The following is a 24,838-nucleotide window of genomic DNA, read 5'->3' as shown; positions in this document are numbered from 1 at the left end:
GTAAGGGAACAGTTACTGACAGTGGGAGGTGGGTGCGGCATGGCGATTAAGTGTGGGGGGGGGGGTGTAAGGGAACAGTTACTGACAGTGGGAGGTGGGTGAAGTAGGGCGGTTAAGTGGGGGGGGGGTGTAAGGGAACAGTTACTGACAGTGGGAGGTGGGTGAAGTAGGGCGGTTAAGCTGGGGGGATGTAAGGGAACAGTTACCGACAGTGGGAAGGTGGGTGAAGTAGGGCGGTTGAGTGGGGGGGTGTAAGGGAACAGTTACCGACAGTGGGAAGGTGGGTGAAGTAGGGCGGTTGGGAGGGGAGGGGGTGTAAGGGAACAGTTACCGACAGTGGGAGGTGGGTGGAGTAGGGCGGTTGAGTGGGGGGGGGTGTAAGGGAACAGTTACCGACAGTGGGAGGTGGGTGCGGCAAGGCGGCCATCCACCGAGCGCTGGACACCGTGGACGGTCCCAAACAGGCGGGTGAGCGACGGCACCGTCAGGCGAGCGGCACGGTGGGGGGACACATTTTTTGTGCGCGTGCGGTGGCGACACGCCTGAAGCGCTCATTCATGAAGTCTCTTACGACAGGTCAACTTGGATACGTGCATGAGGTGATTCACTGGGACAGGTCAACTTGGATACGTGCATGAGGTGATTCACTCAGCGGCTCTTTACTGGACATTTGAAGTCTCTTACGACAGGTCAACTTGGATACGTGCATGAGGTGATTCACTCAGCGGCTCTTTACTGGACATTTGAAGTCTCTTACGACAGGTCAACTTGGATACGTGCATGAGGTGATTCACTCAGCGGCTCTTTACTGGACATTCGGTGGCTCTTTACTGGACATGCGATACACGAGCTTAGAGTTTTCTTAATTGGTGTGGTTAGAGAGCGGATTTACTAGCGCGCTTTGTGACTACGGTAGGTTATTGTAGGATGATCATCATAAAACGTGAATTACGGTACAATTATAATTGGGTTGGTAAATATTGCACGTGAATAGCGGTAAGATTATTAGGTGGGTTGGTGTTAATTATATGTGGGTTATGGTAAGATTATTGTAGATTTGTTGCATGTAAATTACGATAAAATTATTGTAGGTGAGTGTTCAATGCTCGTGAACTAAGGTAAGATTGTAATACTATGGTGTCCAATATAAGATAACTACGGTGTGATTAATGTATGGGCCGGTAATCATTGCTTATGAATTATGGTAAGATTATTATGCGATGGTATTCATTGCAGAGTTACTGTAAGATTATTTGGTGCATTAGTACTGATTAATAGTAAGCTACGGTAAAGTTTTCCTGCTCATGATACATATACGGTATGATTTTGTCCAAGCGCACTTGTAAATTTTGAAGTAAAATATACCGGCGGTAAACTATTCCAAGAAATGTCACAATGCCCCCTGTTCATGTAGGTCAATCCCCCCTCCCCCACCCCAACTTCCTTCCCCACTCCCTTAACTTTCCCCAGGGTGTTTCTCTCGTGGCTTGCAGGAAATGGTCTGAAGTCTGGCATCAGTGTCTAAATTAGAACATTTGTTTCACAGACCGTCAGCCCAGGCTATTATTATATGACTAAGTCAACTCAGTCTATTGATGATGTGACTTTAAGTCAACTCAGTCTATTGATTTGATGACTTAAAGTCAATTCAGCCTATTGATTATGTGACTTAAAGTCAACTCAATCCATCAATTATGTGACTTTGAGTCAACTCAGTCTTTTGATTAAAGTCAGCTACGTGTATTGAGTATGTGACTTAAAGTCAACTCAGTTATCGATATGTTACTTAAAGTCAACTCATGATATTTTTTCTAAGAACCCATTTAACTCAAATTATTAATTCAGCTACTTTAAGTCAGCCAAAATATTAATTTTACGACTTCAATTGAACTAAAAAATATTAATTTTGTGAGTCAGAATATTAATTATCTCACTTAATTAAATTTTTGAGCCTGTGATTTGAAGTCAAGTCAGAATATTTAATTTGTAGCTAACTACTTTCATCTAACAAGTATGTGTGTTACATATTTTTTATTCAGTTACTTAACTTTAATTAATAACTTACTTAATTAAAAGAAAATTAGAATTTAATTAAAATGCCTCATTAATAACACGAGTTACAGGTTAATTAATAGCTGCTTAATGTAGATGCGTAGATGAATAATTGTAGTTTTTTAATCGTTATTTAAACCTGGCTAATCATTTCGTGCTTATCAAAACATGAGTAATGACATTTTAAAATAGAAGCAAAATTACACAGAAACCTTTGTGAATCACTAGGCTGTTATGTACACGAAGAAACCCACAATACGAGTGATCTAGTTAAGTTACTTCATGTTCTGTCATAACTTAAATTTAATTTACGATTTTTCATATCTTTACTTAAACTTGTGTTCAAATAAACTTTTTCCGAAATTTCAGATAGATCTATATGTGTTTTGTAATAAATGTAAGCTGTTTGATATAAATATCAAACTTACATTAAAAACATAAATTGTTATAAAATTATTACATACAGCAAAAGCAGGTTTGTAATATTAGAAATATTTAATAAGTTTTCCTAAAAAAAAACATTAATATAATTACTTTTTATATAATTCATGTAAAAAAAGGAATAGTCGGTTAAAATCGATCACGTTTTTTTGACGTCGATTACTACTTTTAAATTACTTTTTTAAACTCGCTAAAAACTGATTTTTTTAACTCGCTAAAATTATTTTGCGACCCGTCAAAACGTTTTTCCTAACTGGAAAAACCTTTTTTTTTAAAGAAACGCTAAAAATAATTATCATGACTAATCGCAGAAAATATAAATAAAATGGTCTTTCTTTTGACCTACTTGTTACAGCCAATATGGTAATTAGTTTTCAGTTGTTCGAATGCAAATGCATAACAATAACGTAAATATAAATGATTATTATATATTTAATACATTTCTATAAATAACCAAAGTAGCTTTAAAATAGTAATAGTGTGTTTTTCTTATTATTAGTAGTAATTTATTAGGGGAGATCTACCAAGACAATGAAGTATTACATAATAAAATATGCGCCATCTGGTTCCTTGACTCCCACTTCAGCCTGCTTCTCTTTCTGGATTTGCTTGTCATAGCTAGTCCACGAAAGAACAATATGTGAGACAAAGTTGTTTGATTTTGGAGTTGTCTCTCCTAGATGATTTACCTTACCAAGCTTACGAGCCTCATCTGACCGGGGTACGAAATCAGAGCACTTACGCTCTACTGCCCGACCACGAGGTCCGCTAGTATATATTTATATCACCAATATCATGACGTCCTCTAGAATATATTTATATCACTAGTATCATGACGTCCGCTAGAATATATTTATATCACCAGTATCACGACATCCGCTAGTATATATTTATATCACTAGTATCATGACGTCCGCTAAAATATATTTATATCACCAATATCATGACGTCCTCTAGAATATATTTATATCACTAGTATCATGACGTCCGCTAGAATATATTTATATCACCAATATCACGACATCCGCTAGTATATATTTATATCACTAGTATCATGACGTCCGCTAGTATATATTTATATCACTAGTATCATGACGTCCGCTAAAATATATTTATATCACAAATATCCGACCCAAACTTCCGCTAGTTTATATTTATATTACCAAAAACCGACCACAACGTCCGCTATTATATATTTATATAACCAATATCCGACCACGACGGCCGCTAGTATATATTTATATCACAAGTATCCGCCTCAAACTTCCGCTAGTTTATATTTATATTACCAAAAACCGACCACAACGTCCGCTAGTATATATTTATATCACAAGTATCCGCCTCAAACTTCCGCTAGTTTATATTTATATTACCAAAAACCGACCACAACGTCCGCTAGTATATATTTATATCACAAATATCCGACCCAAACTTCCGCTAGTTTATATTTATATTACCAAAAACCGACCACAACGTCCGCTAGTATATATTTATATCACAAATATCCGACCCAAACTTCCGCTAGTTTATATTTATATTACCAAAAACCGACCACAACGTCCGCTAGTATATATTTATATCACAAATATCCGACCCAAACTTCCGCTAGTTTATATTTATATTACCAAAAACCGACCACAACGTCCGCTAGTATATATTTATATCACAAATATCCGACCCAAACTTCCGCTAGTTTATATTTATATTACCAAAAACCGACCACAACGTCCGCTAGTATATATTTATATCACAAATATCCGACCCAAACTTCCGCTAGTTTATATTTATATTACCAAAAACCGACCACGACGACCGCTAGTATATATTTATATCACCAGTATCCGACCACGACGTTCGCTAGTATATATTTATATCACAAATATCCCAGCACGACATCCGCTAATGTATTTTTAAATTACCATACCAGACCACGTCGCGTGCTAGTGTATATTTAAATCAGCAGTTACTCGGATTTGAAGAAGTGAAAGGGTGCATCACATGATGTAGCAGAAGTTTCATCCATATAGTTTCCTACACGTTATTCTATGGATGTCTAAGGAAAATATGTTTGCCATTTCAACAAAGCCGTATAAACTTACTACATTATGTTATTTATTTCAATTGTTACATTTATTCTTATTACAATTTCTTGATTTCTGTATAATTACAGTTATTTTTAGTACGATCATACTATGCTCTTTTACCTAATTGCATTACGATCTTTCTTCTCATTATGTGATGATCTTTTTATCTGATTCTGTGACGCTCTTTTTATCTGATTTTGACGTTTCATCGAGCTGTTTTGAAAATTTTATAATTTTAAAATGTGTGTTGACTGTATTGAATTTTTCGCTACAGATACATAAAGAAAGATACTACACTATATTGTGTCAAGAAGAATCCTGCATCAAATTGGTTGAAGAAAGATCCTAAATCAAATTGTCTGAAGACATATTTTACATCAAGTTCTCTCAAAATATTTTGATATGGCACTGTTTTTGCCACTCGTGGGTGTACTCAATCAAAAGGTGTAGTCGCCCGAAATTTCAGCATCGATACCCTTGGATTACTCTACCATTGAAACGACATTAAGGTATCGGAGTCGTCTAAAAACTTTCCCCCCAACTTAATTATACGCCATCGATCTGCCCAATCATGGTTATCCCCTATTGATTGACGCCGGTGTTGCTTGTCTGACCCCCCCCCCCCACCCCCGCCCCCTCAAGTCCAGCTCTGGTCATCTCCTCATCTCACAGACAATGTCCGGGAGGTCAAGGTCACTCGTGGAGATAGCTGCACTTGTTTCGTTACTTGGTGAGTACAATATTTTTTTAAAATATTTTTTTCATGAAATTACAGAAAAAAGGAGATCTTGAGACACTTCGCATATGAATTTTTTTTAAACTGTTTGATTTAAGAGTCAAGTATTAAGTTTTTATTTTCGTAAATTAAAAATAAAAATAAAAACAATTAGCGAAGACGTATGTAAAACATCGTAATTTGTAATTTTAAAAAATGGATAACATATGTTTTGTAATAACTCACCTGATGAATTAGCTTGAATGGTGAAATAGCCTTGGAGTCGTTAAGGGAGGGGGGGGGGGGGGTCAGGGGGTGGGGGTCAGAGGGAGATAATGGCAAATAGCTGTGGGCGATTTTCTAGTCCTCCTTAAGTACATCGATATTACGTCACTGAAATAGAACTCGGTTAATGTACACAACTGGTGAGGACAGGTGTCATTAGGCAAGTGTTGCCTAAATCTCTTGTCATTAGGCAAGTGTTGCCTAAATCTCTTGTCATTAGGCAAGTGTTGCCTAAATCTCTTGTCATTAGGCAAGTGCTGCCGGAATTTCTTGTCATTCGGCAAGTGTTGCCTAAATCTCTTGTCATTAGGCAAGTGCTGCCGGAATTTCTTGTCATTCGGCAAGTGTTGCCTAAATCTCTTGTCATTAGGAAAGTGTTGCCTAAATCTCTTGTCATTAGGCAAGTGCTGCCGGAATCTCTTGTCATTAGGCAATTGTTGCCTAAATCTCTTGTCATTAGGAAAGTATTGCCGGAATCTCTGGTCATTAGGAAAGTATTTTGCCGGAATCTTTTGACAGTAGGCAAGTCTTTCCAAGACCTTTTGTCATTCGGCAAGCATTTACGAGATCTCGAAATCTTTTGTGTTGCCGAGTTCTCTTTTCATTTTCCGAGTGTTGATGAGATCTCTTGTCTTTAGGAAAGTGTTGCCGAGTTATCTTGTCATTAGGCAACTGTTGCCGAGTTATCTTGTCATTAGGCAAGTGTTTCCGAGTTATCTTGTCATTAGGCAAGTGTTGTCGTAATATAAAAAATAATCTCTACTGACAGACTGACTAACCCTCTTATGGATATACAGACATTTTCGGATAGACAGAAAACGGACAGACTGATAGACAGACGCACAGACAAACAAGTCAAACTCATGGACTGAGGAGATGGGGGGGGGGGGGGGCAGATAGGCAGCACGTACATTCTGAGCATCTCATTACACCACTCACAGCTCAGCACAACTCACTGTGTAGCTGTGGGCGACAGCCGGTGGTGGTGCATCGACGTTCAATGCACAACTTTTGTGCTGTCGAATGAACGCAGCGGTGCGCACACAAACATGCATTCATGATGAGCGGCTTACCCAGCCGGTGAATACATTCAATAAGGTACACATACCTGGCTAGAGTTAATTAATACCAGGTGCAGCCAGAGTTAATTACAACCAGGTATTAATACCTAGATAGTTAATTATAACTAGGTATAAATGCTTAGCTAGTTAATTATAACTGGGTATAAATACCTGGTTAAGATACTTGGTTAAAATTAATTAAAACCAGGTATTAAATATCTAGTCTAAATCAATTAAAATCAGGTATAAATACTTATGTTAGTTCATTAGAACCAGAAAAATACCTGGCTAGTTATTTAAATACAGGTACAAATACCGTGTTAATGTATTAGAAGTTATTAAAATACTGGGTTCGAGTTAATTAGAATTAAATACTACTATCTGACTAGAATTAATGAGAACGAAATAGAGAGCTAATTAATTAAAACCAGGTACAGTCTCTAGGTTTTTGAGTTGCATGTATCAAATGTTCAGCGGTGTCTCATTAAACATTCGATGGGTGATTGCTTTGGGTCTAATTACTATTTACTTTCATGACCTCACCATGTGACTCATCTATACAAGGCCGCGTCACAGTTCGCTAGCTTTGTTGAGTATAACCTTTGACCCCAACAAAATGTGTCTAGTACGGGGTTACCAAATAGCTGTTTTATCTCTTTTTTCAGTGTTTTTTTTTAAACGATCGTTTCGATAACTTATTTTTAACGATCTTTTCGATAGCTGATTTTTATTTGCCTTTACAGAAAGTTATTTTTAACGGTCTTTTTAGCAAATTTTTACTAATGATTTTTCAGTAAAAATTTTTTTATTGGCATTTAAGATAGTTTTTTTAATACGGTCTTTTCAATAATTTATTTTTAAAGGTCTTTTCCATAGGTTATTTTTAATGGTCTTTTAAACAGGTTATTTTTAATGGTCTTTTCAGTCAATTATATTTATACGTTATTTATAATAAGTTATTTTTAAAGTTCATTTGGTAAATGATTTTAAAGGTCTTTACATATGTTATTTTGACATTTCCCAAAATGCACGTATCTGTGAAAGCTGTTGTTACGAGATTTAGACGGGCGATAATGACGGTGACAGCGATAATTTCTGGTGACCTCCTGATAATTATGCTGAGATAGTTGTGAAATTAGCATTTCTGTCTGGTAATTAATGATGCCGGCGCTTCACATCTTGTATGTTCAGATGTCCAGTCGAGATGGGGGGGGGGGGGGGGGGTGGACTATGTGGTGACAGCTTTCAGACGTTAGGAAGGGTGAGGACTTTGAAGAGTGCCAGGTGGCTCTTGGAGGCTAGATTGTGGGTGGATGCTGGATGGTGTGTGGATAATGGATGGTAGATAGATGTTGGATGGTGTGTGGATGATGGATGATGGATGTTGTGTGGATGTTGGATTGATGTTGGATGATGTAGTGGATGTAGGATGCTGTGTGGATGCTGGACGATATAGGATGGTGGATGATGTAGGATGGTGGATACTGTGTGCATGATGGATACTGTGTGGATGGTGGATGTTGTAGTGGATGTTAGATAATGTTGGCTGTTTGATGCTGTGTGTATGATGGATGACATTCCACTTTAAATGATATTTAATTTGATGAAAGAAACACAATAAGAGTTAATGTAGGGGTTGGTGTGTGAGTTGGTGTTTGGGTTGGTGTGTGAGTTGGTGTTTGGGTTGGTGTGTGTTTGAATGTGCGCTTGTGTAGGTTGAGGTGTGGTTGGTGTGTGGGTTGGTGTGTAAATATGAGGATAACCAATGAATTCGCTTGTAGACCGGGTCAGTGAGGTCACATCACCATCGCCACCATTTAATATTTCTGTCCACATCTCGCGATCGCTTCGTTGTTTTTTTTCCCTTGAATCACAAACCGGCGCATATTGTTCTGTCGACAAATAAAAAACTAAACATAAATTAAATATTGAAGGCAAAAAACAACATCTCCACACAAATACACAAGTGTGATGCTGAAATTGCTCCCTGAAGCGTCAGCAACCTTAGCACAGACGCAACAGACGAAGGTGTTGATGCCCTTTTCGACGCGAGCGCCACTCTACTCGCTTGACCGTGCTCAGATGGAGTAAACTCCCCTTGCTTGAACCAACATCAAAATACTCCAGGGAATTCCTCACCGACTTGAGCCCCTAAGGGGGATAATCACCAGTTCTCCCTTGAAATTGTTACCTCCCTTTTATCACCTCGACCCGGAGTAGCGTCCCTTACCCGCGAGCTCTTTTGTCACTTCCTGTGAGGCAGGGAGCAGATTGTGGTTTCATTAAGCTTGGCTTATTTGCTTGTTTTTTGTGATGGTCGGCTAACCACATCAAACTACAGCAACCGGCTTCAATCTGTCAGAAAAATCACATTTTTCAGCAAATTCTACAAACACATCCCATTACTTTTGCGTTGAACTTTTCTAACTAAAAGTATTTGCGCGAAAGTATTAGACCTAATAAAGTTGAACAATAGTTCTAATGAAAATTCTTTCGATAGAATACAATACAGTATCTAGTATTGTGTATGAGGGTATTTCTTATAAGTCTGGGATTGGATTTAAGAATTATATTCAGGGTACTGATTAGAGTTCAGACACAATGCTATAAATATAGCTTTTTTTCATAACTTCTGAAAATACTTTTTGAACTAAATATACTATGATCCCCTACAAATCAAAGAAAATGAATTCTGCGTCTTTTCTAAATATCTGTTAACATTATTTTGAAATACACAACACTGTTCGTGAAGATTGGAGTAACAAATTAATTTATCTGTATATTTATAGGCATGGTATAGATTTGTTTGTCTGGCCTATCTTTGAATAAAACAAAGTAATAATTGTTGTTTTTCTTAGGTCTGAGGTTATTAAAGCCAAACGCCTCGTACCTAGATAGATTGGACAATATAAAACTATGAAAAGGAAAAACAAATTAATTTCAAAATAATCGCGTGTTTCATTGTTACAATAAAATACTTAAAAAAAACTTTTTAAAAAACCACGTTTTTCTTGTGGACTAAAAAGTAGAAAATAACTATTTACATACATTTGATGACAAAAAACGTGGGTACGTTCACCATCAAATTTCCCGACCCATCTGCCCGACCCACGTTTTTTGTCATCAAATGTATGTAAATAGTTATTTTCTACTTTTTAGTCCACAAGAAAAACGTGGTTTTTTAAAAAGTTTTTTTTAAGTATTTTATTTTCTCCTTTTTAGTCCGTTGCTACACATGAAAAACGTGGTTTTTAAAAAAGTTTTTTATATAGTTTATTTTCTACTTTATCTAATGACTTCATTAAGTATGACTTGACTAAGTGTTTATAAATACACGGACTAAAAATCTTGAGCGACCAGGATTCGAACCTGGGTTGTCGCGGCCACAACGCGAAGTACTAACCACTATACGATCACGGCCAGCGCGCTCACATCGATTGGGGCCGAAGTAACTGTGTCAATAGGTCTTCAGTCTTGTCGGTATCTTTAGAAATCATGTCCTCAATTTTATGGTCCTTAGGGCGTAATTAAATTAAGCTAATTACGGTCTCTAATTGCTAGTTTTTATGATTGCATCTGAAATTGTTAGGCGAAAGTAACCTGCATGCCAAATTTCAGATCTATAGAGCAATCAGAAGTGGGCTAATTTTCAATGTCAATTTTAACAACAAACAAACAAACGCGAAGCTGAGTTAAGAAAAACGTGTTAAAAATCTAAAACAAAATTAACTTGTTGGTTTAAAATCTCGATCAACACCATACAGTTTAAAACTGTACTTACTTTTATTTTCATAAAAATTTGAACTACATTATCTAGGTAAATAGAATATATTAAGAGGTATTGTAAAGGAACCTAACTTAGATAAACTTTGGTTTAATTTACTCTTTCGGGGTAAACACAGACTAAGACGATAATACGTCTGATGTCCCATTAGTTCAATAAGTCTGACGTTTCATTAGTTCAATAAGTCTGACGTCTCATTAGTTCAATACGTCTGACGTCCCATGAGTTCAATAAGTCTGACGTCCCATTAGTTCAATAAGACTGATGTCCCATTAGTTCAATAAGTCTGACGTCCCATAAGTTCAATAAGTCTGACGTCCCATGAGTTCAATAAGTCTGACGTCCCATGAGTTCAATAAGTCTGACGTCCCATAAGTTCAATAAGTCTGACGTCCCATTAGTTCAATAAGTCTGACGTCAGTTCAATAAGTCTGACGTCCCATCCGTTCAATAAGTCTCACGTCCCATTAGTTCAATACGTCTGACGTACCATTTGTTCAATACGTCTGACGTCAGTTCAATAAATCTGACGTCCCATTAGTTCAATACGTCTGACGTCCCATTAGTTTAATAAGTCTGACGTCCCATTAGTTCAATAAGACTGACGTCCCATTAGTTCAATACGTCTGACGTCAGTTCAATAAATCTTACGTCCCATTAGTTCAATAAGTCTGACGTCCTATGAGTTCAATAAGTCTGACGTCCCATTATTTCAATAAGTCCTACGTCCCATTAGTTCAATAAGTCTGACGTCCCATTAGCTCAATACGTCTGACGTCCCATTAGTTCAATAAGTCCTACGTCCCATTAGTTCATTAAGTCTGACGTCCCATTAGTTCATAACAAACAATTTCTTCTTCTAATTCCAAAGCTAAGAACGATATTGGATGAGAATGAAAAACTATTTGTAATTAATTAATAATGCTGCTATTTTTAAACAACTAATTTAAGTTAACACGTATTTAAATATACTGTTTATGTTTTTAAAATCCTAAAATAGCCGCTCTATTATTTTGATGTATGGAATTGTGTTTTCTTCCTAGATTAGAAACTTTTATAAATCACCTTGATGTGAATTGTAAGATAGTTTAATTAAAATGGAATTTCCAAGCTATATATTGTTTTATTGACCGCAATTTGAATTAAAAAACAAAACAAGTTTTCAACTTGCGAAATACAAATGTCTGTTGAATGAGAAGTGTGACAATAATCCTGACCGCGAAAAGTCTCATTATTATCGCACGTTGGTGATCTATTCGTTAGATATTTGGGTTGTGATGTTGTGTGTGTGTGTGTGTGTGTAGGCGGGAGAGGGGTGTATCGTTTGTCTGTTGTTTACCAGAATTCCAGTAGAAAGTCACCCACCTGTGACAGGTATCACTTTACTGCTAATCTCCAGGTGTCATAAAGATCTCTAGTCTAGGGATGGTCTCTGTCGATGTTTTTTTGTTTTGGAAATTAGTGCTCAGGTCGGCAGTTAACGAACACCGCTCATGAGCTAGGGTCGTTTGTCAGGCTGCCTTATTTTATCTGTTACATGTGCGTCGTTTTATCTGTTACATGTGCGTCATTTATCTGTTACATATGCGTCATTTTTGCCTGTTACATGGTGTACGTCAGTTTATCTGTTACATGTACGTCATTTATATGTTACATGTGCGTCATTTTACTTGTCACGTATGCGTCATCGTACCTGCCACATGTGCTTCATTTTTATCTACTATAGTTGCGTCATCGTACTTGCCATAAGTGCGTCATTTTATCTGTTATATATGCGTCATCATCTCTGCCACAGTTGAATTATAGTACCTACCACGAAGCGTCATGGTACCTGCCACAGGTGCGTCATGGTACCTGCCACAGGTGCGTCAATATACCTGCCACATGTGCGTCAATATACCTGCCACAGGTGCGTCAATATACCTGCCACATGTGCGTCAATATACCTGCCACATGTGCGTCATGGTACCTGCCACAGGTGCGTCAATATACCTGCCACATGTGCGTCAATATACCTGCCACATGTGCGTCATGGTACCTGCCACAGGTGCGTCATGGTACCTGCCACAGGTTCATCAATATACCTGCCACAGGTGCGTCGTGCTACCTGTTACATGTGTGTCATTGTACCTGCAACAAGCATGTCACACAGTAGTCCCAGATGTTTTACTTAACCGTCACATTTATGCCATTCACCCGTCACGTGCCTATCACAAAGTAGTAACACAAGAAAACCACGTCTAGTGTAACAACACCACGTGACGTCACGCGACAACAACAACAACACAAAAAAACTCACAGAAACACCAGACATTTTCCGGTCTCGCCTCGTCCTGTTTGCTGTCTCGGCTTCTAAACCTGGCCAGTTTTGTGTTACCTGGCAACCCAATCTAGCACTACCTGGCAAATGGAATGTTTCCATTTGGATCGCAGATTATTTTTTTCACGGACCTTCCCCACACATACACACTCAAACACACACACTCACACACACTTTCTACCGCTGTTTTTTTTTCGTAAACAGACTAAACTAAATCTCTTAAAGCCGTGAACGCCGTTCATTGGTCGACACTAATCACGTGGTTCGCGTCACACAGTCACGTTGTTTGTTGCCTACTGTCGCGTGCCTCACAGACCATCACACAAACAGGATAAGCTTTTAAGCTGAGTAACAAACATCTACGTTTAAATTACAAATAAAAAGCTAATCCCGATCAGTGTAAATTTCGGATTATTCCAATCCAATGATTTAGTTTTGTCGCGCAAAACGAAACAAAATTTAAATCCTGTGTTATTTAAAGCTTTGTTTTAAAAGTTTCACCTTATCACAAGTATTTATATTTTTCAAAAATAATATGTTTACATCATTTTCATAAAGTTAAAAAAAATATTTAAAGGTTTGGCTGGGCATGGTAAAAAAAATCTGGCTAACTGAAACGTCATAAGGGATGAAAGATTATTGAAAGGCGACCTTAATCTGGTTAATTATTCTCTTTGTGGTTTGATGGCGTTTTCCACTATCTCCAGATTAGTCGGTGGCTCGTTTTTTTCAATGAGTGGATCAGTCGAGGGTTGTATTTCACAGGCGGCATTCAAGTGGACACGGTGTTCTGTTACATTAGGTGGTGGGGGGTTGTCATAAGGTTGGCTAGAGGGAATTATTTTGTTGTAAGGTTGGCTAGAGGGAATATTGTAGGGTTGGCTTGAGGGAATGTTATAGGGTTAGTTAGAGGAATTTATAGCGTTGGTTAGAGGGAATGTTCTAGGGTTGGTTAGAGGGAATGTTGTAGGGTTGGTTAGAGGGATTGTTTTAGGGTTGGTTAGAGGGAATGTTGTAGTGTTGGTTAGAGGGAATGTTGTAGGGTTGGTTAGAGGGACTGTTGTAGGGTTGGTTAGAGGGACTAATGTAGGGTTGGAGAGAGGGACTGTTATATGGTTAGATGGACTTGTGTATGGTTAGAGGGAGTATTATATGGTTGGGTAGATGAATAGGTTAGCTAGAGGGACTGTTATAGGACTGTCACAGGTTTTTTTCTATTTTTAACCACTGAGTTATGAAAGAGTAAGCTAAAAGATTGATTTTACTGAACAAAGGGACCGGTGTCTGTGTTTTTCTTTAGTCAGTGACAGTGTTTAATGGGGGGTGGTTTGGGTGGGGGGTGGTTTGGGTGGGGGGTATGACTTTCAACGGGTGTCTGGCAAGAAAACTTATAATTTATTTATTGTTCATCGTTTAAGGTTAATTGCCATGAAGTGTATCTTGGTTAAAGTTTCGTTTTGTTGAAACCTTAAACAATTTTATGAAACCAAGGGAAACTACACAAACTTTAAAGTTAGATAACTCTGCCAATTCAACCACATCTTGTGATTAATCACACTTCAATATGGCTGAATGGACTGGCCGAGTTGATAGCTGGTTCGTGGCTTACATCTAAAAATAACTTCAATGGCCAGATATAAAAAAAAATAAAAAACAACAACTGAGGATCTAGATTAAATGAACCAGATTTATTAAAGAGCCGCAGAAATAAAGAAAAACAAAATTAAAACAAAGATTTTAGCAAAACTCGTACACGATCCGTTAAAAATACTAGTTCAATGAGAAATCAAGCAAATTATAAAAAACGTTAACGTTTTGTTTTTAAACACGAAGTTTTAAAAAATTACGTTAACTTTTTTTTTAACTGGAAGTTAAAAAAAATACGTTAACGTTTTGTTTTTAACTTCAAAGTTTAAAAGAAAATTATTTTATCATTATTTTTATAATAAGAGCATTTCCAAAAAAAAAGTACAGCAGTCAACAAACATGAGTTGAATGGTTGTGAAAGCTCGTGCGCAAGTGAGGTACCGGTACATGTAAACAATGTTTCATTACGCGACTTCTCCACTTAATTAGCTTGTTTGCATTCTCAAGAAGCCGCCATTATGGAAAAAAAAACCATATGGAAATATTTCTGACTCTGTGACGTCAGAGGACTGTTTGATCGAACCCTCGCGTGACGCAAACATCGGGACTTTGAGGTGCCATCGAGAGCAGAGATTGGCCGAGGGCGGGGGTGTGGGGGGGGGGGGGCTGATGTCAAGGTCGTTCAGGCTGGACGAGGGAGGGGGTGGGGGCTGATGTCATGGTCATTCAGGCTGGAATTCCCGAAATTTATTTTCGTCGATGAATGCGTTATTGATATATTAGACGTGTGTGGGTAGGAGGTGGATAGGGGGGGGGAGAATCTGAATATTAATAAAGATCAATGCAGATCATACAGTAGGATCATGTCTGAGCCATTACGACACAAACTGGAATTATTGGTGGCATGTAGCGTACATGTATAGCACAAACTGGCAATAATGGCATGTAGCGTACACATACGACACAATCTGGCAATAATGGCTTTGGCCTACATATGCGAAACGAACTGGCAATAATGGCATTTGGCCTACATATGCGAAACGAACTGGCAATAATGGCATTTGGCCTACATTAACTACCCAAACTGGCAAGTATGGCATGTAGCGTACATATACGACACAAACTGACAATAATGGCTTTGGCCTACATATGCGAAACGAACTGGCAATAATGGCATTTGGCCTACATATGCGAAACGAACTGGCAATAATGGCATTTGGCCTACATTAACTACCCAAACTGGCAAGTATGGCATGTAGCGTACATATACGCAGAGCCGGCGTTAGGAAGATGCGGGGCCTAGGGCCAACCATCCGCGCGCGGGGCCTGCTTTTTTCCATTATATATATATATATATATATATATATATATATATATATATATATATATATATATATATATATATATATATATATATATATATATAGGCCTATATAATGTGCATGCACACATAATTACACATAAATGTTTTGGAGTTTATAAGCTAATGCCAAACTTTCCACTATTAATAACAGATGTTTATCTCTCCCATGTTTTAACCCAATGTTCTAGGTTTATGAATATCCAAAAGAAATGATTCTCAAATTTAATCTCGGACGCTCAGTGGGGTAGAGCTTTGTGGTGGGTACAGTTGGTGGGGGGAGGTAAAAGATAAATATGCATTTAAATCTACGGCTACGGGATGCTATATCTTTAAAAAAAAGGGTCACCAAGTTCAGAGGCGTAGCGACCCTTCCCGGCGCCCGGGGACAAACTTTTCGATTTGCACCCCCCCCCCCCCTCAAACTTTGGATTTGCACCCCCCAACCTCAAGATTCCGATTTGCACCCCCCTTCAAACTTTCAATTTGCACCCCCTTCAACCTTTCAATTTATTTTTCCAACCCATTTTGGCGCCCCCTAAGGTCGGCGCCCGGGGACATATGTCCCGTCCCCCCGTCCCCCCTCGCTACGCTACTGACCAAGTTCAAGTACTTCGTTAATGGATCTCTGACTGGAGTCATTCAAAACAAGGTTTGTGTTTATAGAGCGGCCACGTATTACTGGGTATTACATTACCGGTCATGATCGCGATCTCACAAGAGAAAGTTCGTGTCTATAATTAGGAAGTGACAGCCAGCTACACCTTATTAATGAGTTTCGCGACGGCATGCTCGGGCTGCCGTGAATGCAAGTACTTTAGACGTGTGAGATATCAGGATAAGTTTACAATTCAGCGAACTCGGCCTGATGTATCAAAACAGTGTAGACTTCAAAATTTGTTTAGAATCAATACAATATTTTAAAACCAAACTCATTATTGTCTTAACTATTGTAAAGGATTTCCCTACAATTAACAAATGTGCTTAATCACTCTACAAATGCCGTTAAGTTCACCAAAGTATCAGATATAAATTGAAAGTCCGCGTTTATTGGGGGAATATCAATGACTACTAAATCACAACCCTCCATTGCCTCAATCAAAGTTGTGCGACGAGGACAATTCGCTGACTATATCATGCCAGCACCACTGGAAGACGATTGAATAAAACAATTTGGATGAATTCGGTAAAGTAATCATTCTGTCTTGGAACGGATGAATCCTTAAGATGACACAACATAACAACAGCTTTAACTTTCTTCCAAAAAATAATAATAAATCACTCTGTTTAATGACCCCAGATATAGATCCTAAGGGCCTCCCCCCACCCCCCTCGTCACCCTCCTCCCACCCCTCTGCACGCAACTGAATTTTAATTTTGTTATACCAAGACAAGTAGGCCTACATATACGACATCTACAACAAGAAAGTTAGGACTAGAGTTCATCAGGTCACTGGCTGTCTACTACAGACATCCCGTCTGCTCACTAAAAGGACGTCTTCATCGGTCCGCATACAATAGGGCATCTCTTTACGTTTCCCAAATCTACATCCTATGTCAGGTCGGGGGCTCATTCTAGACCGCCATCTCCAGTCAGCTCAGGTCAAATGCGAGGCGACCGTACCCTACACAAAGGGGAGGTGTGACACTGTTTTTGTATCGAATTACTGCCTTTCCCAGTTCAGGTGGGTGATAACTCAATAACATCAACTGTGGCCTCAGTTATAACAATCAACAACGTCGGCATTCGACCATTTAGTTTTTCCCAATTGAATTCAGAAACAATTTTTTTAAGTTTACGAAGTAATTCAGATAACAATGACAGTGCTGAAGCGCGGGGCCCCTTCAAGCGCGGGGCCTAGGGCGACCGCCCCGTTTGCCACCCCCTAACGCCGGCTCTGCATATACGACACAAACTGACAATAATACAATTTATACGACCAAAACTGGCAATAATGGTATTTAGCCTACATATACGACCCAAACTGGCAGTAATGGCATTTAGCCTACATATACGACCCAAACTGGTAATAATGGCATTTGGCCTACAAATGCGAAACGAACTGGCAATAATGGCATTTGGCCTACGAATGTGAAACGAACTGGCAATCATGGCAATTACCCTACATATACGATTATACGACACAATACATTAATTACTCTAAACACCGCAAGTACACAAAGACACATCTACAAATCACCCCGGTAACTACAAACTGTACCAGATTTAAAAAAAATGTTTTTCTTTTTTGTAACGATAAAACTAATGCGTTATTACAAATTCTAGAGACAAACAATAGACTAATCTCTCATGTAAAGCCGGTGTTCATTTACCATTGTGCAGTTATAATTAATTTTTCCATCGTGATTATTAGCCATTGTAAACCTACCTCTCCCTTTCTTACCCGTTCATTCACTAGCTTATGTGTGATAATCCCCGACTATAATTAACTATTTCGGTGTAATTAATATGAAGCCAATTAATTGTGTTTGCGGTGTTCGGGATCTCTTTGATGTGCCGTGTATCTGGTCGGACGGTCACGTGGTGTATCTGGTCGGACGGTCACGTGATGTGTATCTGGTCGGACGGTCACGTGATGTGTATCTGGTCGGACGGTCACGTGGTGTATCTGGTCGGACGGTCACGTGATGTGTATCTGGTCGGACGGTCACGTGATGTGTATCTGGTCGGACGGTCACGTGATGTGTATCTGGTCGGACGGTCACGTGATGTGTATCTGGTCGGACGGTCACGTGATGTGTATCTGGACGGACGGTCACGTGGTGTATCTGGTCGGACGGTCACGTGATGTGTCTGGTCGGACGGTCACGTGATGTGTATCTGGTCGGACGGTCACGTGATGTGTATCTGGTCGGACGGTCACGTGGTGTATCTGGTCGGACGGTCACGTGGTGTATCTGGTCGGACGGTCACGTGATGTGTCTGGTCGGACGGTCACGTGATGTGTATCTGGTCGGACGGTCACGTGATGTGTATCTGGTCGGACGGTCACGTGATGTGTATCTGGTCGGACGGTCACGTGATGTGTATCTGGTCGGACGGTCACGTGATGTGTATCTGGTCACGTGATGTGTATCTGGTCGGACGGTCACGTGATGTGTATCTGATCGGACGGTCACGTGGTGTATCTGGTCGGACGGTCACGTGATGTGTATCTGGTCGGACGGTCACGTGATGTGTATCTGGTCACGTGATGTGTATCTGGTCGGACGGTCACGTGATGTGTATCGGACGGTCACGTGATGTGTATCTGGTCGGACGGTCACGTGATGTGTATCGGACGGTCACGTGATGTGTATCTGGTCGGACGGTCACGTGATGTGTATCGGACGGTCACGTGATGTGTATCTGGTCGGACGGTCACGTGTCTTTGGTTCGTTAATTAACTTTGCTAATGATGTAGTCAAGCTGGGACCATGGAAGTGTAGGTTAAAACAGGGGACGTGAGGGGGTGGGGTGGCTGTGGTGTGTGTCAGGTGAGCAGATGGGTGACTGCGTGTATTGTGTGTGTGTTGGTGTGCGTGTGCGTGACTGTTGGTGTGTGTGTTTGCTTAGGTGCGTAAGTGCTGCTTTCTGTATGCATGTGTGTATGACTGTTGATGTGTGACACTGTTGGTGTGGGTTTGTGCGTGTGTGTATGCATGTGTGTAAGACTGTTGATGTGTGACACTGTTGATGTGGGTTTGTGCGTGTGTGTATGCATGTGTGTATGACTGTTGGTGTGTGTTTGCTTAGGTGCGTAAGTGCTGGTGTGTGAGTGTTGGTGTGTGCACGTGTGTGTGCGACTATGTGTGTGTGGCTGATGGTGTGAGTGTTTGTGTGCGTGAGTGTTGGTGTTTGAGTGTTGGTGTGGGTTTGTGCGTGTGTAAGTATTGTTGTGTGCGTGTGTGAGTGCTTGTGTGTGTGAGTGTTGGTGTGTGCGTGTGTGAGTGCTTGTGTGTCTGAGTCTGAGTATTGGTGTGAGTTAGTGTGTGTGAGTGTGTGTGAGTGTGTGTATGTTGGTGTGTACGCGTGCTTGCGTGAGTACGTTCAATGAACAGAATATACCAGCCTTAATGGATCAGTGAGGTTTTGTGGTTTTAAAAGTGTGGTTGTGCTTTATCAGATGAGGTCGATCCGTTTCACGGTAAAAATATTTAGGTGAGATCATGACTTGTGTATATGGGCCGCTCATTTCTCAATTTGGTAAATATACGCAGATCATTCTTAAACCTTGGCAAACAATTCATAAATGAAAGGTTTATAAACCTGGGTCTATAGTTTACTTGATAAATCAGGTTCGACAATCCGTGATATAAACTTGCTCTGAGAACCACGACTGACGCGCGCTGGTTTTTGAAATAATGAACGGGTACATGTTGTATCATACGTTAGAAGGACACGCCCTTCACATACATACACCAATCAGATACTCCCATCAGAAGGATACGCCCTTCACATACAAACCAATATACATACCAATATGATACTCACTCCCGTCATAAAGATACACCCGTATTTAATGATACACTCATAAGTCACACACTCCAGACACGATCGTTATAAAGACAAATCCCTGATACAGACGCCCCTTTTCTTAAAGACACGCCCCACAGATACCACAATGCCACAGAATAAACACGCCCCTAATGGAGATTTACCTATCAGACATACCTATCATATACAATACCAATCAATTGTAAGTTGCACATTCCCATCATAATTAGAAGAATTAGCCGATTAGATAAACACGCCGATGGTTTTTACTTAACTGGTCCGGTTGTGGTTTAAATAGCTTATCTGCTGGATAGAATTAGGGTGCTTAATCCTAATCTGATGTACTGAACTACCCGACTCTAGCTAAATTACCAAAATAAATTGTACATGCAGCTAAACAGCTTGTACACCAGATCACTTATACGGCCAGTAACCGTGTACGCAAGAAAAATTCGAGCCTGAATTATCGTACTTTTTAATTGTTTGAATGGCATTAAATTGTTTGTTTTTTTTTTGTTTTTTTTTTTTGCTTTTTTTAAATACTTTTATTTGCAATTATAACAAGTACATCAACATCAAATTTTTTAAACACAATTTTGAACACCAAATGAAAACGAAAGGTTTTGCAAATGTACATAATGAATATTTACATGATGTCATGTATTTGATTATAAAAAAAAAATTGCAAAGGATGACAGTAAAAGGGGTGAAGGTCAAATGAAAGTGTCAGAAGTCTGGGTGGGGAGAGGAAAGGAAATTTTTCAGAGAGGGTCAATGGGAAAGTGAAGCATTTTCTATGTAGGGAAACAACTTAAGTTGACTAGTTCAGGGGTCGGCAACCTTTTGAAGCTGAAGAGCCAAAAGTTACAATTTTCAAAATTTCCCTGGTTTTAAAGAGCTACTAAATTTTTTTTATTTCAAATATTTTATTTTTTGATTAAGATTATTAGTATTTGCGCAAGGAGCTGGAGAGCCGCATCTTGATATCAAAAGAGCCGCATGCGGCTCGCGAGCCGCAGGTTGCCGACCCCTGGACTAGTTTGAAAGGGTGTTGTAGTGGTCGCATTGAGTTTTCAAAAGGTTGCAGTGTTTGTTTTTTTTTTTTTTTTTTTTTTTTTTTTTGGCATTTCAAGCCTACCGGAAAAGATGACAGTCCTAACAAATTATCCAATATGACAGTAAAAAGTATATAAACACTTAAGCGTGATTTGTGAAATGGTTTTTCGTGTTATGTTTATTTTTATGATTTTTTATATTCATATTATTAATCTTTGATATATTCAGTTTTATATTTATACGATTCTACAGTATGTTATATTTTAAAATTAATTAAGAGAATTAATTGCTTTTTATTTTACATAGTACAAAATTTTTTAATGAGCTTTATGGGCACCCCTATTTTAAAGAAGGGCAGTAAGTCATGGAAGTAGTCTGAGCATTTATCTATCTTCCAAACTACAGCTCGTGTAGATTTTAAAAATATTTAGTTAATGCAGGGGTCGGCAACCTGCGGCTCGCGAGCCGCATGCGGCTCTTTTGATATCAAGATGCGGCTCTCCAGCTCCTTGAACAAATACTAATGATCTTAATAAAAAAATAAAATATTTGATATAAAAAAGTGTTAGTGGCTCTTTAAAACCAGGGAAATTTTGAAAGTTGTAACTTTTGGCTCTTCCGCTTCAAAAGGTTGCCGACCCCTGAGTTAATGTGTTAGTTACTGTAGAATAATCACTGATATAGTGGGCCTGTTTTTTTTTTTTTTAACAAATCCACTATCAAGGTGAACGAAAAACATTATTTATGAAAAAAAAATCATTTTTTGTGTGTGGTCGGAATTGGGCCCCCTAAACGTCCTGCCCCCCCCCCCCGCATTGCGGGGTCTAGCGGCATGGTAGTTCCGCCCCTGCAGCCAGACAAGATATTATACAGCCAGCTAACTAGTATACAAGATGTTATACAAGATGTTATACAGCCAGCTAACTAGTATACATATACAAGATGTTATACAGCCAGCTAACTAGTATACAAGATGTTATACAAGATGTTATACAGCCAGCTAACTAGTATACACGATCTGTTATACAGCCAGCTAACTAGTATACAAGATGTTATACAGCCAGCTAACTAGTATGCAAGATGTTATACAGCCAGCTAACTATTATACAAGATGTTATACAGCCAGCTAACTAGTATACAAGATGTTATACAGCCAGACAACTATTACACAAGATGTTATACAGCCAGCTAACTAGTATACAAGATGTTATACAGCCAGCTAACTAGTATACACGATCTGTTATACAGCCAGCTAACTAGTATACACGATCTGTTATACAGCCAGCTAACTAGTATACAAGATGTTATACAGCGAGCTAACTAGTATACAAGATGTTATACAGCGAGCTAACTATTATACAAGATGTTATACAGCCAGACAACTATTACACAAGATGTTATACAGCCAACAAACGTGCATACAATAATGATAAACAACGAGCCATGCCTCTGAGCTCAAAAAAACCCCATCAAAAAGCCAGGAAATGAATGACTAAAAAATCCAGGTGCTGGCAGATTTATCGTCCACATTAATAACAACGACATGCGAAGACACAAAAATCCATTACAATTTTACACCAGGAACAAACTAATTAATATTAGCCACTGGACCTTTTATAGCAGGCGTCCCCAGATTTTTATAAAACTTGATATAAAGCAACCCCGAATGTTTAAATTTTGTTTTTATTAAACTAAGTGCAGGCCACAAGATATTGCTTTTAGCATATGGCGACTAACATATATTCAGTGTCATATGGAGTGAGTATAATGTAGGAGACTAACAATGTATGTAATTTAGCATATTTCATACGGCCATCTTTATAAATGCTAGTTCTATTTTATAAATGCTAACCCCCATCTTATAGATTGTATGACCAATTTATAGATTACATAGCAGCTAGCACACTTCTTGTTGCTAGAAAGTCATGTCTAAAAAATCTGATTAAATACGACTAATGACGAACAAGTATTACCGCCCCTGATGGTACAGAAAAGCCCTCCTCTCGCTTCATTACCTCCCCTTTATTTCAGTCCTGTTTCTGGGGTACACACAAGAGGACAAAAATATTGCAGACTTTTTTTTCAGTTTTATGTAGAATATTTTTTTCTCTAGCTAGTACCAGTTTGTTTTATTATCTATCTTTCTCCCTCATTCTTTTTATTTGTCTATATTTTTCTCAATTTCCCCTAAAAACTTTCCCCTTATGTCTGCCTTTCTATCCAACACCTGAATTTTTTTTTATCTGTCTCTCCCAGATCCATCTCTCCAACATCCATCTCTCCCACAAACCTCTAATGTATCATGCAGTCTGTGACACGTGACCTATATTGTCCAATCACACCAACTCACCCCGATCAATGAAAACGGAAGGCACAAATAGCGCCCTAATCCATCCCCCCCCCCCCCTCAACCCGCCTCCAGTTCGCACTGTGCATACAAAGTGGAATATTTTTAGTCGCTCCCGCCTCGAACTGTAGCTGGCATTTAGGTGGGTACTTTTTTGTGTGATTTTATCGCATAGGTAAAGTACTTTTTGTGTGATTTTATCGCATAGGTAAAGTACTTTTTGTGTGATTTTATCGCATAGGTAAAGTACTTTTTGTGTGATTTTATCGCATAGGTAAAGTACTTTTTGTGTGATTTTATCGCACAGGTAAAGTACTTTTTTTGTGATTTTATCGCATAGGTAAAGTACTTTTTGTGTGATTTTATCGCACAGGTAAAGTACTTTTTGTGTGATTTTATCGTATAGGTAAAGTACTTTTTGTGTGATTTGATCACATAGGTAAAGTACTTTTCGTGTAATTTTATCGCATAGGTAAAGTACTTTTTGTGTGATTTTATCGCATTGGTAAAGTACTTTTTGTGTGATTTTATCGTAGAGGTAAAGTACTTTTTGTGTGATTTTATCGCATAGGTAAAGTACTTTTCGTATGATTTTATCGCATAGGTAAAGTACTTTTCGTGTGATTTTATTGCATAGGTAAAGTACTTTTTGTGTCATTTTATCAAACAAGTCGGGGGGGGGGGGGGCATCACACAAGCCAGATGGGGGGAGGGGGAGAGAAGGAAAATCTACACCTTCGAGGTCATGTTAATGACGTCTGTAATACAGCTAACGAATTCTGGGATTATTTTTCACCTTCTGAGAGCTAAGCAGGTGTACCAGATCGCCTAAAAGATGTACCAGGTCATTTACACATGTCCCATACCGCCTAACACATGTCCCATACCGCCTAACACATGTCCCATACCGCCTAACACATGTCCCATACCGCCTAACACATGTCCCATACCGTATAACATATACCAGCTCATCTAACACACATGTACACATTTTATCTCTTTGACTCTACATTTTATCTAATTGACTCCACATTTTATCTCTTTGACTCCACATTTTTTCTCTTTGACTCCACATTTTATCTCTTTGACTCCACAGTTTATCTAATTAACTCCACATTTTATCTCTTTGACTCCACATTTTATCTCTTTGACTCCACATTTTATCTGTTTGACTCCACATTTTACTAGTTGACTCCACATGTATCTAATTAACTCCACATTTTATCTAGTTACTTCTACATTTATCTA

General features: G+C 38.9%; 1 protein-coding gene across 1 annotated transcript in view; it reads left to right on the top strand.

The window, feature by feature from the left end:
- The first annotated feature begins 721 nt into the window (after positions 1 to 721).
- The window catches only part of LOC131952656 (proto-oncogene tyrosine-protein kinase receptor Ret), a 116,812-nt gene continuing 92,695 nt past the window's right edge, over positions 722 to 24,838 (top strand). The window contains exons 1-2 of the mRNA XM_059315454.1: positions 722 to 912; positions 4,852 to 5,307. Of these exons, the coding sequence (XP_059171437.1) occupies positions 5,253 to 5,307 (55 nt within the window). The 5' untranslated portion in view covers positions 722 to 912; positions 4,852 to 5,252. The remainder of the gene's footprint in view (positions 913 to 4,851; positions 5,308 to 24,838) is intronic.

Source organism: Physella acuta, unplaced genomic scaffold, assembly GCF_028476545.2.
Source record: "Physella acuta isolate Inbredline_101_S28 unplaced genomic scaffold, ASM2847654v3 ptg000008l, whole genome shotgun sequence".
Taxonomy (NCBI): Eukaryota; Metazoa; Mollusca; class Gastropoda; family Physidae; genus Physella; species Physella acuta.
This window is presented reverse-complemented; position numbering and strand designations above follow the sequence as displayed.